The following is a 13,607-nucleotide window of genomic DNA, read 5'->3' as shown; positions in this document are numbered from 1 at the left end:
CCATGGCTGCACCCAGGGTGTATGAGCCGCCGTTGCCGCCGCCCACGCGAAAGGAGGCCATCCTCCGCCGCCCCGAACTCTCCCTTCACACACCTGAGCCCCCCTTCCGATAGTCACATGCAACTCTCTGCCTCCCACCCCTCCCTCTTTGCCCTGAACCCGACCCCCGCATCTCCTCTTCCACCCTAAACCTGACCACCTTCTAGCAGCTGTATGCGAGTGTGTGTGCGTGCATGTGGGGGCTATGAGTGTGTGGGGCAGGGTTTGACACCGAGGGCACTATGGTTTATTAACCTGCTTTGCGAGGGACTTGATCGGCAAACCTTGGTCCCGTTGGTGTGCACACGGTGCAGCCATGAAAACAAGGCTCTCATCTGTGGTATGGGCATTCTCTTCTCAGTTTTACTTATGTATCGTGCCAGTCTCACACTTGTGCCAGTATTAGACTGACCCAGTCGGTCATTTCATATGCCTTTATTTCTGTAACCCAGTTATGATTTTCTAAGGCCAAATCTGTAATAAAAGAAACACCGGTTTTTGACTCTATCAGCCATCCTCCTTAGGCCTAGATAATCAGGTAGGGCAGCTAATTTGAAGCCTTTTTTTGCCTTATGTTGGAGAGTTTAGATGTGTAATGTAATCAGATGGGAAGACAGATAAGCACATATTGTGTACTGGCTGCATTGCATTGTGTCCAACAGCACCAAGGTCTTTTTATATGGGTGGGGGCGGGTATTTGTCTTGAATGTGATGTAAATGTGATATGTCTGAATGAGCGTGTGTGTGCTCCTGACCTTGCAGTGCACAAACACAGCAGCTAAGACCACGCCTTGCAGAACAAAAGAACCCCCCCCCAAAAAAAACAAAAACGTAAAGCACACATAATGCATACTGTACTGTACTGAGCCCCCGCCCACCACCCTAACTGCAACGCTGAAAGACACTGTTTCACCTCTCTTTCCATTTCATACTACAGCTGCCTACCTCTGACAGTACATTTCAGTGTATATTCTATTATTTTCTCTTCCACACTTGTCACCCAGTTAGCAGTTCATTTGCGGCTCCTCGTAAAGGTAAGGTTGGAGGTTTAGGGAGGATTTTGGTGATATTTTTGTACATAGTTCTTTATGTTCAGAGGCCTTTTTTAAAAATAAATATGTGTTTTGTTTTAGTGTAGTTTACATGTAATACAAGTCAAACTGGGGTGTAACTGTGAATGTCTTCCAGTTGCCCCAAATACCAGACCTGCTTCAGATTTTAATTGCAAAAAAAGCTTGTTTTAATCCAGTTGTTACATCTTATAGGTGGGGTTTGCTACATCCACCTAACATTAATAAAACAAAAGACTTCCCAAAACCTTTTGCATTGGCAAATTCCAACCATCAGGTTCTACAGTCTCTTACATTCAGTGTTTTTTGCAAGGACAATTTGACAGTGGTCTGATGCACACACAGACGTACCCTCTGAATCACCTCACTGCCTCGCTCTTTGCCCCCACCCCTCCCCTCCCCTCTCTCCCTGTGGTTTTTAGTGATTAAGAGACTTTTGCATCTCGCAGTGTAATCTAGCTGTGTCGTATATACAAACCCATACCAGTTGCATCCTTTGTAGAATTATGTGGTTTGCAAAATGTCTTGTTTGCCATGTTTGAGATCGAATTTTTTAGAGAAGTATTTTAATTCTGCCTTTTATAGGAAAAAAACAAAAGTACAGTTTGAAAAAAAAAACCCAGCATGCTTTTTATTGAGAATGTGTATACTATAAACCTTATAATAAAGAATGTGGCTGACTACTGTGGTAAAGAAAGCAAAGGGTTTGGACATTTCCCCTTCTTCTTGTTTACGTTGTTCTTCTCCACTATCTGTTTCTCTTGTGTAAAATGACCGCCAGACCCATTTGACTGGGGACCCAGGGGGAGACAGGTGTAGATGCTGGCCCAGCTTTGCTCTCTGTGGTCAGGGTAAGTGCAGGTTGGTGCTCCTTTCTCTCTCCAGCCTCTCCAACTGTGCATAAACCACAGTTGCACTTGAGCAAAGGTGTTTCAGTATTCAGTATTGGCAAGAAAGGCTTGGTTCTTAAATTGATTTTAATGCAGAAAGGACAATGCACAGACTGTGGCATCATGCTGAGGGCTGGGGAGAGGCACACAGATAGAATGGCCTGGGTGCATTTTGATCTGTGGAGCTGTCCTGTTCCTGGGGTTGATGGGTGTGTGTCTGGTCTGGTCTGGTCTCCCTGCTGCACCAAAGTTTCCCCTTCCGTGTGTCTTTGTGTCCACTCCACTCTCAGACCTGCATGTGTGATCCCTGTACCTCTGCCGCAAAAAAATAAACAAACCCCGCGAAAGTCCAGCTCTGAACTAACTATCTCAACTGAATTAGGTCACCAGGCCACCTGGAACGGCCAGTGTGCGTGAGTGTGGTGGCGTGAACCATGGGGACGACTTTTAATGCAACGCCAGCGCAGTGGGAACTTGTTCTCTCTTTCTTCACCACCAAGGTAAATGAACCAAACAAAACAAAAACAAAAGCACTGACCTCCCCTCTCCCCACCTGCCGCCCCTGTTTTGACTGTACCTTGACCAAACACTCCTCCCCCTCCTCTCCTCTGTCATCACCACCTCCCCCTTTCCCTGCTCAGTAACTCCTCTGCTACGATGGCAGTGCCACACCTACAGCCTTGGGCTTCTCCTCAGTGGCTGTGGCAGGCGGGGTGGCTTGGGGCTAAGACCCCCCCTCTACAAGACTGAGCACTGTCTCATACAAGGTGACTGACTATGTCCTGTTGGTGTGTGAGCTAGTGAATAAAGGGAAGTGTGTATGTGTGTGGGTGAAACGGGGAGAGATCATGGATGTCTGAAGAACTTTTTGGTTGGTGTTTCTTTGATTAGTGAAGCTTGGCATATGTGGACACACCCCCACCTTTCGCCTGCCCACTAGAGAACTCCTCTCCACCGCCGTATTCGCCGCCCTCACCCCTACCCCCTGCCTTTTCACTCCTCTTCCTCACCTTAACCTCCCCTCCCCACTGTCCCTATGCGCCTCTCCTCTCCGCCGTTCACACACGTACACAAGCGCTTTATCCGCCGCCACCGCCGTTGCCACCTTGGATCTGGGTTCGTGGCTCTGGCTCGGACTCAACTTCTCAGAACCACCCACCTGACCCAACCTCCCCACCCTCATTTGTTGCCATAGAGGCCTGGGCTACTAGGCAATGGACAGTGTATGCTTGGTGCCCCGCCACCAGACTCAGTAACATGACACAGAGAGACTTCAATGTCGGACAAATCGCTTTGCTAAAACTGCTGAATGCTGGGTTTGTTCCTCATGGCTGTGGAAGGGATCTTAACACCTGTTTTCCAAAAGAACTTAGTTTGAATACATCAAAAAAAATGATAAGCCAACCTCCTACTGTAGGGGTTAACAATTGTCTTACCTTTGGGTCCCTCACAGCCTTTATGCCAATCAGAAACATCCTATAAGATAGGCCTAGGATTGAGGCCAGTCTGACCTGTAGATTCTCACCAATCTCAGGGTTCCTATAGGACTTTTCTGGTATGGCAGCTCTATTTCTCTAATCCTGGGATCAGCTAGACTGGCTGGAGATGTGCTCTGAGTGCCGTGTATGTGTTTTTAACTGTTAAGATTGTCCATGTGCAGAGATACAGAGCTTAACCCTCACCCAGGATCCCACGGTCACCTAGTATGTCAAATGAATTTATCAGTATTTGCCCTGACAGCTGCAAAATGACAGCGAGACAGAGGCCGATGCTTTCTGTCTGCCTAACAAGCAAACCCAGGGAAAGAAGAAAGAGGGAAATGAATAGATGAGTTGATTATAAGGTGAGTTGGTAGTGGAAGCAGCTCCCTAACCTCACCTTCCTGATCTTGGAGGACCATGCTGTTCATTGCCATGATAGATATACTGATCAGAATCTTACTCTATAAAGGCCCTGGTACATCTACCATCAAAACTGATCTTGTTTTCATAGATATTGTATGCTCCCAAAATAAAGGCAATGTAAGCTTCACCACCTCAAACTACTTTGAAGGTCAGGAAAGAAGCCTTCTTTAAATAGTGCAGCTGCAGAATGAGTAGATAAAGCACTGACTTCCATCTCAGCCTCCATGATCAGGGCATGTGGTGCTCCAGTTTCTTTTCCCCCAGCCACCTCATCATCCTCACTCTCCCAACTTCCTCACTAAGGCTTCTTCAGGTACATGCGAGTCTTGGGCTTCCCATGCTTGGATGAATGCAGCCACACATTTCTAACCCCACCCTCCCTCTGAATTCACAGCCACATTGTACTGACAGCCAAAGCTCACTGCAGCCTCCTCTCCACTTCCTCCCCCACACCCTCCCCCGCCTCCTGTGGTTTTGGACAGCTGAACTGTAATCCAGATGCTCCTTCAGCACACGTCTCTGTATTAAGTTGTTTTTGACGGGATCCCACAGGTTACATCTGTTCTCCCACAGCAGGTATCAGCTGAGATATGCAAGTATGTGCATCTGCAACAAAACCCACTCCACTTAGATTTGAGCACAGCCCATAAAGACCACATTGCTTTGTGAGTTTGCAAGTTGCGATTCAGTAATATGATCATGACTAGCTCTTATGCAGATGAGAATTACAGATCATGGATTCTACTGCTGCTCATCTTTCTTCTTCAGATAAAGATAGTAGCGGCAGAGTCATAACTCAGCTACAGGGAATGGATACATGAACACTTACAGAATGCAATACAATTACATTTTATATCCCTACATTAATTAAAAAGTTAATTATGTTTGAGGGCTGTTGAGAGTTGGTAAAGGAGGTAGTTCTTGATGATACAGGGTGCAGTGATGGTGTATTGCATTATATTCTGAGGTGTTACTGTTATTTTGTCCACCCTTCTGGCTGTATATGTTTGATAGACACCAGTGGCCAAGCCTGTCTTTTGCCATGGTCCATTTAATTATCAAAACTCAAATAGCTGCATTCTGTTTACAGTCATGTTAAATCCTCTTGATTCAGTAGTAGCACATGTACCCTGTGGTAACCACAAATATTCAGGCAGTAGCTAAGCGTCCTCATGTAGGTTAATGGACCAAGCCAGTGTAGTTACATTTAAAAGCCAGATTAATTATAATATACATTATTCTAGTGTCCAAAGACAAATCAAGGGTGACTGAATAGTGTGCCAAATCAAGAGAATAGCAATCTGCTCATTTCAAGGAATTTTTTTCCAGCACAAGGTTGAATGGGGTGGGATTTTAGTTGATGAATGTTAGATGAAATGTTTGCATCAACATGTTTACTGTGAATGACAAATTATATTATATGGTTGTGTATGCATATATATGCCTTTTAACATGTATTTCTTAAAATGTTGAGGCAGTTTTCAATCTGCATGCAAATCATGAATAAATTCATTTTTCTCATATAAGCGGCTGGATCTCTTTAATTATAATTGAACAATCAATGTACATAGAATGCAATGAATATTTTCATAGATTGTAGAAACAAACTATAGTAGTTGCAGCCTTCAGCAGTGTGGAATAAGTCTTCCAGAACTGTTCTTTAGACTCAGTGGTTTGGAGAATTTGGGATTCAGTTCTTTGAACCCTTTTTTGGGAGAGGTAGGCTGAAACTACAGCAACAGGTGCATTGCACAGGCCATAAAAACCTCTCTGGGTCGAGGGAAAGTAATTGACATTCCTCCACACCACTCACAAGCCTGTTAAACCCGCCTGCGGGACGCTGCCCCGCCTTTTACACCTTTTGGGGGTCAGAACCTGATACTCAAGCTGTCACTTCCCATATTTATTGGGGTGCGGTCACGTGTGCCACTTTGACCAGGAAAGGAGCATCGGTCAGCAGGGTCTTCTGGTAGTGGGAGCACCACCTCCGCACAGGCACCACTGGAGTCTGGTCTGCAGCCGTCGTCTCAAGGAGATTCTTGACTTCACGGCATCGTCGTAGTTCCTACTGCTGACTAACTTTTTCTTACTGTAAGCTGACGGGGGCGTGAGAAGTCCTGACAAAGGCGGCACGATGACAGCTGTCGAAACCCAAATTACATACAGCAACTCCTACACGACCCACCATGAAGTCACGTACATGACTCAAGAAGATGAATGGGACAGGGACCTGCTGCTAGACCCAGCCTGGGAGAAGCAACAGAGGAAGGTAGGTTTAATCTGGAGACTTGGAGCACGAGGATACCCTTGTGCCGCCATGCGTAATTACGCGCATATTTACCAGTGCCCTCACATTGTTAGCGCCGGCTTTTTATGCATTTGAACATGTTAACATGACAGATACGATTGTTTTTAGAGTCGGTGGCCTCATCCTAATTATGCAAAGCCTAAAACCGCCCAACATGAAACTGGACATCTGCACCATTGCTATCCTCGCACCTGGCACTAAAGTCCTCCTGGAAGCTGTGTGGGCAGATATTTTAAGCTGTGGATCTTTCTCAGTGTTGCCTTTCAGTTACCCCTACTTGCCTTGTGAAGACCGTCTAAATATAATACCACCCTCCCTAGTCTTCATTCTACATTTGAACCAAAACCTAATACACATACTGTACGTTTATACGGTTTTAGTAACATTAATCCAACCTAGAGTAGGTTTAAAAAGCACATTAATGCAGAGTTTGAAGTGAAGAGACAGAGAAACCTACCCAGAGTCATTTTGATTTAAGTCATTTAACTATAGCTCTAAGTGTCTTATAACAGTTCACAGCAAGGCTAGATTATATTCCGGGTGAAGCAGGCAACTCTCCAGGGGCCCCAGACTCCCAAAGGGCCCCCAGAGCCCCAGGTTCACTCCATAGCAGTTAATTCATTATGATTATATAGATCACAAATTTGTTATAAATTTGCATCACTATCAATTATAACAGCTCTACTACTTTGTGGTCTCCAGTCTTGTAGATAGATAGTAATAGTTTTAGTTTGTTTAGAGCTCATATGTTGTGTTTGTGTAATGTTTTATAAAATTGCTTAAATTTTTTTCTGTCAGTAATCAACACATAAAAAAAAACACCTGGAAAATGTAGCCTATTAGCCACTTTAAGACTGCAACCAAAAATATCTTCATTATCAATAGCCTATGTGTGACAACTACTTATTATATTTAAATTCCTTTTATTGTCTGAGCAACAGCCAAAAACCGAAAGATACTTAGTTTACTATCATAGTTTCATTGCTGGGACTTCAGCAAATATTCACCTTCACAAAGTTAGTTATCAGAATTGTTTCCAATTAATTGTCTGTCAACTGACTAACGATTTAATCAACTAATCATTTCAGCTCTAGAGTGCTGGTTGGTTTCTGGGTGCCTGGAGAAATGATAAAACTATAGGCTGTACTGGAGGTCAGTAGGGGCCCAACAACAAATCGCTGCCCTCTAGGAGGTGTATCAGGCCATTTGTGTGTCTAGTTTAAATTAACAATACACACACCAAAAAGATGTAAGCATTTTTCACCCTATTAATGGCAACAAAACTGTTTGGTAAAATGTTAAACCAGTTATTCCAGTCATTTTAAGATAGCTATTGGCTGGACCAATCGTTGCCGTTGTGATCCACACTCCAGTCTAAAAGGTGGCGGTAATAAAAAAGAAGAAGAAGACCGCTCGTTGCCGCGGTGACTAGCTGGCCTATTAGAATGGAGAACAGCCTAACAGGTGTGTTTAATGAGCTGTCGGAGCTGAACGTCAACTAACACAAGTGAGAGTGATTTTGTTGCTGTAAAAGTGGGATAGAAACAACACCTGTAAAGGTTATTTTAGTTGAATCAAATGTTTACATGACGCACAAATTAATCATGTTATCCCAGTGTTTCAGTTAGGTGCACAGATAGTTATCGTACTTGGCTAGCTTAACGTTAACATAGTTGTACTAGTTGCTTCGCCGTAACCGCCATATTGGATGACCAATTTCAAAGCAGTGACTTCACCCCCTTAGCATCTTAAAATAACTGTCGGGTAGATAACCTTTCATGTTTTATACGTTATACAAGTTGTTTTGGAATCAGATTTACCGATACTAAGGTTAGTTTTCAGGGTATTAAGCTTAGATATTGTGCAAGAATGCTGCAGCTCCGGGATGCTTTCAGCGTTGATTAGAAGTTAACCTAGCATACGTTTTCACGCTGTGACGTTAATCACTTATTTTAAGATAGCCAGATAACATTACATTCTAATCCCACAATTAGTACAGGCCAATAAGCCAACCGGGTTTAGCAGCACTCATCACGTAAACATACTTACTCTTATCGTTTAGTTTATTTAATGTAGTTGGTACAAAAAGTGTTAGGTAGACTGTATGGTAACATTAACCTAAAACCAAACACAGATGACACCAGTAGCTTGGTTAAAAATATGAAAATATCAAAAATATGTATTAAATAGAATTATATATGAAAGTATACAACAATTTTAAAAAGGTCTTTAATAGACATAAATGCACATAATACATGCACCTAGGTGATAATAAAACAAGATATCAAGAGATGACATTGGCTTCTGGTTGGATCTGTGGTTGGCTGAAGATTCACAAAGAGTTAAAAAGCTTGTTTTATAGTGAAACGGGTATATTTTTTTCTGGTCAAATAGTTTTTTTTTTTTCAGAAATATGGTAATATCTTCAAAACAGTGTTGTCAAAAGTATTTTAAATTTTGAGCAAAATACATGCTTTGCATGTCTCAAACAAACAAACTGGGGTTATGCTATCCTAAATACTGTTCTTTCATGTAAATCTGTTTAGTACAATTTACCTGTTGCTTTTAAGATGTCTTGCCATTTTGTGCACCTGTATCATTGCATGAATGTGTTTTTTTTATTTTTTATTTTTTATGTTTTGAACTGGTTGTGTGATACAGACATCAATTGAACAGTCTTGGGATAAGTAAAAATTTTAAATGCTGTTTTGCTGATCTTTCATAACTTCCTTCATGGCTATGTCACAGTTGGTCTAATGACACTAGTAAAATAATCAGACTGATATTATTATTGTTAAAGTTCATATTGGTCCATGCCAAAAGTATGCTGATATTTTAATGAATTTATAACTTTTTTTTTTTAAAACTTTTTTCTGTATTCTGTTTTTGTGCTGTGGTCATGAGCCCATAATGCTTAATCTGTACCGTTTGTGGTGCTTTACAGAATAGACCAGTACAACAGCAGCATTTTTACCAGGCATTTTCAGATGACACTTTGCAGTGAACCTGCAGCAATGTTCTACCAATGTAAAATGTCCCCTGACATATAGAGCTGAAGCACTGTGACAAGGTGAGAGACCTCAACAGATGGTAACTGAATCAGAGATGGCATGGTTGGTAGATATACACCCAAGGTTGATTGCTCAGACCTACAAATAAACATCTTCCTAAAAATACTTATCAACTCGCTCCAGCTTCTCACTGTCCCTCCCTGACTATCTTACTTTCTTTTTGTATTTTCACCAGTCAGGTTGAACACTTCCTCTCACCACCATTCTTGAAATATCTTGCATGTTGCATGTGCACATTATTATTTTTTCCTTGGTACACCATGTGTAGTTTTTTGCTCTTTATCTTATGTGAAGACTGCCCCATCCCCCTGCACCTGTCAATCTTTTGAATGTAAGATGATATAAAACCCTGCTCTGCCAAGGACGACCCTCTCTTTAGTCTTCTCAGGGGAGTAGGTCATCGTACTCCGTTGCTCTTCACGGCATGTAAAATCTAGCTCAAGGAGCTGATATCAGCCCATAAATATAGCCAGTGCATCGTTTTGCAGTGTAATGAATATGAAAGGAAATCCTTGCACCACCTGTTCTCTCTCCCATCCCTGAAATTTCAGTGGAAAAAGCTGCTCACCACTTGACGCAGGAGTGTTTGTCAACACACACACAGACTGAATGCATTGCTGTACATTGGAAATGGTGTGTGTTTGTGGTGCTTGTATATGTGTTTGAATTGTACATCTTGACTCTGGTTTATATTTATCATGAAGCAGCTCCTGTAGCTTGCCAGCTAAATGACACATGGCTTGGTTTGGACCAGGGATTTATAGGGGCTGGCAAAATTATGTTGGATATTGCATCTTTGAAAGGTGTCAGCTGAAAGGGACAGTGTGATGAGATTTGGCTGCATCTGGTCTCGGAGATTGTCTTTCTTCAAACAGTTGTATGCCTAGAAATAAGAAGGGCTAGGTTGTCAGTGAGTAGTCTGGTAGATTACAGAAGTAGACATTTCCATGAACTTTCAGAGGTTATCGAGATGCTGAACTAACAGAGTAGAGAGGCACATCCACAGAAACGATGCAGGATCAATATCTGTTAAAGATTAACTCTCACTACAGAGAACTGTACAGGCTAAACATGTGGTTGTTAATTTGAGAAGTGGCTGCTGTGTTTGTGATGGTTGATGGCTGCATACTGGTACACAGCAACACTTAACGAAGTATGTTTTGGTTTGGCTGCTTTCTTTATGGTTTTGCTTAATATCCTGAAATATTAAAAACCAAGAAAATATTGGTACAGATTAAAAGTTCGGCTGCTAACTGACAAAGTGAATGTCTGGCTGCTTAGGCTGCTTATGCTAATAACCTTAATTCTCTTTACATAGGCTTAGCAACACCTTATTAGCTCAGCTAAGGAATGGTTATAAGCAAGTGCACAAACACAGGAAATTCAGCCCAACCTCACATTCAAGTTGACAGTTAAATAGTCATTGTTATACATTCTTGGTAAAGACCAAAGTAATGCTGTGATCAAATATACAGTCCATTACCAACTGTCATGAATAATGATAATGTAAAGTAATCTTGTCAACAGATATGACTGATGCATCAGTCTTGGGGCTGACCACTTAGGCCTTTTTGCCTAATTATCAACATTTATTCCAGGATTAATAATAATGCTCATGGTTCCTGATTTTCTTCATATCTCTTTACACCTTTTAAATTAGTTTGTAATGAAAGTGAGATATTTGCTGTTTTCCATTTTCTGTCCTTTACTCTGCTGTTCCACAGGGTGCAAAATGAACGAAGTGGCCAAAAGAGTGATCATCAGATTCAAATTTATATTCAGTAATGTGATAGTTATCCACTCAGCCTAATATGATACCCCTCTGTGTGGGCAAGTAGTGATCAAAGAGTGCTGTGTAATCTCATCTATTCTCGTATAATCTCATTTTGCACATTAACAGTTCAAGGCCACTGATGTTTTATGAACAGTGCTAAAACACTGGCTCATCATTCATATTGAGGAAGTAGCATTCAAGTTAGATGTACAAACAATTTGATAATGATTTATATGTAAGAGCAGCCTATAGAAACGTATATTTCTAATCCCTCTAATTTTTTGCCTTAGTACTTCAGTAGCACTATATATATTTTGTGTAGTTGGCTAGTTCGTAGATAACTACGAAATGCTTTTGCCACAGATGCCTTTGCCCTTTAAACATGCCTGACATCACTTAATTTGAAAATACTTAAATCATGTTGTCAATACTCAGAGGCTTCTTTCCCCTCCTCTTGGTATTAACTGGGGCAATTAAATTCCAGAACCCATTTGATTTGTAATTCACTGCATTGGACCTGCTCCAACTGTCCCCAGGCCACAGTACCTAATGCAACAGGGAGATGGGGTTCATCTTAGATTCCTTCCCATGATTCACTCTGCCAGGGTCATGTGATCCCTGTGTAGGAACCTTGAGCTCGTAGAGCTGATCTCTGGACCTCTCAGCACGTTTCTCCTTACCAGACTAGTGGAGAACAGGTCTTTGAGGTTCTGAAATGAGACCACCAAGAAAGAGATTTGTGATCTTCCAGTTTCAGTATTCAACCTGTTTATTGTAAACAATAAAAAAAGACAGGACTGATAGGAAACAAACAATCTTCATCTCTGTACACCTGTTTGAGGCAAAACATTTTTGTCAAGTTGACAAAGCAACTTAAACCCAAGACAAAATGATCAAGGGTGGAGTTCTTGCCTCTCCCTGTCCACACCGCTCACAAGCCTGATAAGAATATACCTCTCACCTTATAAGTGTTGAGAAATTAATTTATGATTAAGTTAGAAAATTCATTTTTTTTTCAAATTCCATATATTCCAGGTGAATTGTGTCCATATAATGGGATTAATTAGTGCTGGGTCTGTGTTGTGTGATATGTATGGAGAGCATGTGTTCAATGGTTAAACATAAGTGAAGAGGTGAGAGAACTTGCAGTCAGATCAAATAGCAGTTGCTATTCCAGAAGCTGTGTCCATGTAGGGAGGCTTCTATAAACTGCTTTAGTGCAGGCACAGGAGTCCTGGGAGGCCATAGGAAAGGCTGAGGAGTGTGCGCGTGTATGTAACATGCAGTATTCTAAATGCAGTTTTTTATTAATTTTTATCTAATGAGAATTGGGAAAGGTTCTTGCAGAGTGTGAATGGTAATGGTGAAAGCAGACAAATGATACAGTGGTAGTGTCAGAATTTATAGAGTGAAAGTAGGAATGATGATTGATGGGCTGTGAGAGTAGCCATCTTGATGTGATCAGAGCAGTCCCGTGGGTCTGTAAGTGGAATAAAATGCTGGATTTGTCAAGAGAAAATTGCCTGGGTGATGGCACTGTTACTTGTATTACAGTTGCATCTGCAGTTGTGTTTGTGCAGAGAAACTAAACTGAACTGAAGCTAAACATTGTGGTCTGTGTGGTCAACAAACATCTGTTTGAATTGATGTACTACAAAGCTACAACAATCCCAGTTTTAATTTTCCGGCTCAGTGCAGCACCTACAAAACATCTCCTTAGGGTCCTAATGGTGTTGCACTCAAATGCTGCATTTATGTCAACTTCCATGAACCCACCAGAACACCAAATCTGTATTTTATAAAAAGGGAACTAAACTCATAATGTTAAGAGTTAGAACTGAATGCTGGCTGCAGGCAATGGATATTTATAGGTATGTGGTAGCAAAGGTTATAGTCATCAGTTGGATGTCTGCTGAGATGATGGGTCTGTTATAATAGGACTGAGGTCATGAAGGTATCATTATGTACTTTATGACTTAAAGAGCTGCAGTATTCTGCCAGATCATTTCTAGCTCCAGTTAAGATATCAAAATGTGAACAGAATATCAAAATCTATGGCTTTATCTCTTACCTTGAAATTGATGCATTGTATTTTATAGTTACTTGGAGTGATTAGATTCATCACTGTACAGTACGTTGGATGCTTATGAAAGTGAATACCTGCAGAGCATGCATCTAAATAATCTGAGCCCTTTCATGCAGGATGAAAGATGTTTATTAGCTCTTGCATCAGATATGCTCCAATGTGCATAGCTTTCAGTGACACACTGCACATATAGCCACGTCATCAACCACTTCCAATATCAAAACCTACAAATAACACAGTGAATCAGAGTTGTAAGAACATCTGACTAAAGCATTAATTGACTTTTTTTGTGGTTCTCTAATTGAGGCAGAAGTAGAACCACAAGGTCGACTTGTTCTGTGACTGAATGAAAGCTGCTTTGCATTTTACTGTAGATCAGTTTCACACATAGGTCATCATGTTCAGGGTTCATTTTAAGATGGAATTAGCTGACCCTAGACCTGCCTGGACAGTTTTGCCTCTCAT

At 41.6% G+C, this 13,607-nt stretch overlaps 2 protein-coding genes across 8 annotated transcripts in view; both read left to right on the top strand.

Annotated features, from left to right (window-relative positions):
* Positions 1-1,727, top strand: part of LOC109971430 (RNA-binding protein 4B) — a 5,796-nt gene extending 4,069 nt beyond the window's left edge. Inside the window, 1 exon segment of the mRNA XM_074527677.1 lies at positions 1-1,727. This exon segment is cut by the window's left edge and continues 14 nt beyond it. Coding sequence (XP_074383778.1) covers positions 1-113 — 113 coding nt within the window. The 3' untranslated portion in view covers positions 114-1,727.
* Positions 1,728-6,037: 4,310 nt separating this feature from the next.
* actn3b (actinin alpha 3b) overlaps positions 6,038-13,607 on the top strand; it is a 31,927-nt gene continuing 24,357 nt past the window's right edge. Inside the window, exon 1 of one of the 7 annotated variants that reach the window (XM_020619695.1) lies at positions 6,038-6,172. In XM_020619695.1, the coding sequence (XP_020475351.1) occupies positions 6,038-6,172 (135 nt within the window). Of the gene's footprint in view, positions 6,173-7,588; positions 7,771-7,809; positions 7,976-9,207; positions 9,282-13,607 lie in introns of those variants that run through there. The other 6 variants (XM_020619698.1, XM_020619696.1, XM_020619697.1 and 3 more) reach the window with 6 other exon arrangements.

The sequence above is a fragment of the Monopterus albus genome, unplaced genomic scaffold (assembly GCF_001952655.1).
Source record: "Monopterus albus unplaced genomic scaffold, M_albus_1.0 scaffold225.1, whole genome shotgun sequence".
Lineage (NCBI taxonomy): Eukaryota > Metazoa > Chordata > Actinopteri > Synbranchiformes > Synbranchidae > Monopterus > Monopterus albus.
The sequence above is the reverse complement of the archived record's forward strand: the minus strand, read 5'-3'. Positions and strand labels throughout refer to the sequence as shown.